The sequence below is a fragment of the Physella acuta genome, unplaced genomic scaffold (genome assembly GCF_028476545.2).
Source record: "Physella acuta isolate Inbredline_101_S28 unplaced genomic scaffold, ASM2847654v3 ptg000590l, whole genome shotgun sequence".
Lineage (NCBI taxonomy): Eukaryota > Metazoa > Mollusca > Gastropoda > Physidae > Physella > Physella acuta.
The window spans coordinates 243,350-245,000 of NW_026732109.1; the positions used below are offsets into that span (position 1 = coordinate 243,350).

Consider the following 1,651-nt stretch of genomic DNA (forward strand, 5'->3'; position numbering starts at 1 on the left):
TAAAACAAATAAGCCTATTGCGAATGTTGAAAAAAAAGCTTGTTTCAGAAATTTACATTTCATTTTTTTTTCTTTTTATTCTTGTTGCATGTGGGTTATTAGTCTTGGGGAAATAAGCTGCGTTACACGTGCATTGATAAAAATAAGTTATGGTAATTAAATATAAATTTAAATTTAATGTGCACGTGACGGCTGCAGAGTCTCTATATATACAGAATTAAACAACGCAGTATCAAGTTGGCGTGGAACCTGAGATTACAGGAAACTATTTTGTCAACATTTCCGATTGAGGTAAGATTAGAAAGTGAGAGTAAAAGCGTCTGTAGTAAAAAATAAAATAACTGAACTTCATCTGCGCTATAAACTAATGGTCACTTTAAATGTAATACAGTCTGTTTTAATTATGATCTGCAATGTTTCTTTTATCGATAATTTAATGTTTGCCTACTTTATTTTATACAACTGCTGCTATTGAAAGGTTTTTTTTTTTTGCTTTTAGCTTTCTATTAATTTTCAAACCCATCTCGCCTGGCTTTAAACCCGTGCTACTCCACTACTTCCCAGGCTGAATTTACGATGTCAAATATGTTTTCACTGAGAATAATGCTCCTTCTGGCTGGCATTATTTTTCTCGGTGTACCAGCTGGTACGTTACTTATGGGGTATAAATAATGTACTTGCGATAACAAAACCCATCAAAGACTATGATGACACGCACAGACAAACTAACACTAACATAGACACACACCACACCACACTAACACATATTATATATATATATATATATATATATATATATGTATATATATATATATATATATATACATGTATATAAATTTTACTGTGGTATTTAAGTAAGGGTTGTGCCTATATTTTCCAACTACATTCAGCTAATCCTGCGCCCCTGACTGCGAAATGTCCAGACAACACCATCGTCGACACCATCTTTGTACTCGAAAGCAACCCTGCCTCAGGGGCAGACAATTGGTATAAAGAGATTCAGTTCTTGTATGAAGTCATTGGTCAGTTCAAACTTGGTGTAGGCAATGCCAGGTTTGGCCTCTCCAACTTAGAAGGAAACTACGCCGGAGTTATTGACCTTATATATCTCAACAGCGTCATAGCTATTGATCAGGTAATGCAATGTAAACGGTACACTTTGTTTCCCATTTTTAAAAAGATTTTTAAAGATTTTTAAAAACTAGATGTAGCCTATCCATCGAGCGAAAAAAATGTTTGTCTCAACATAGTAAAAGAGAAAATGCAACAGATGTATTAATGATCTATCTATATATATAAATCTCTTCTGGGAGCCGTTAGAAAACAAGCTGCAAGCGCGCGCCTTGCAGTCCCCTCTCTTCCTCTCTATCGCTACAATTCCCCCCCCCCCCCCCGACCCCCACCCCCCCCCCCCCCCACACATGGTCAGGTGAGTTGTAGTTCACGCTGTTTACATTTTACAATCGGAGACCGGGTTTGGTGACGGCTATTAGGGGCAGATAATTCAGTTTGAAACTATTTTAAACTTAGAGGAGATAACTAAGAGGAAGCTGCTTTCACGGGGAGGGGGGGGGATGGGGGGTTTAGTGTTTTAAAGCAAATATTTTCAGTGGCAGCATTGGTGCTGTCGAATTCACAAATTATGAATTAC

General features: G+C 37.1%; 1 protein-coding gene across 1 annotated transcript in view; it reads left to right on the forward strand.

Annotated features, from left to right (window-relative positions):
- Positions 1 to 545: 545 nt before the first annotated feature.
- Positions 546 to 1,651, forward strand: part of LOC131947234 (collagen alpha-5(VI) chain-like) — a 4,502-nt gene continuing 3,396 nt past the window's right edge. Inside the window, exons 1-2 of the mRNA XM_059308381.1 lie at positions 546 to 646; positions 891 to 1,135. Of these exons, the coding sequence (XP_059164364.1) occupies positions 577 to 646; positions 891 to 1,135 (315 nt within the window). The 5' untranslated portion in view covers positions 546 to 576. The remainder of the gene's footprint in view (positions 647 to 890; positions 1,136 to 1,651) is intronic.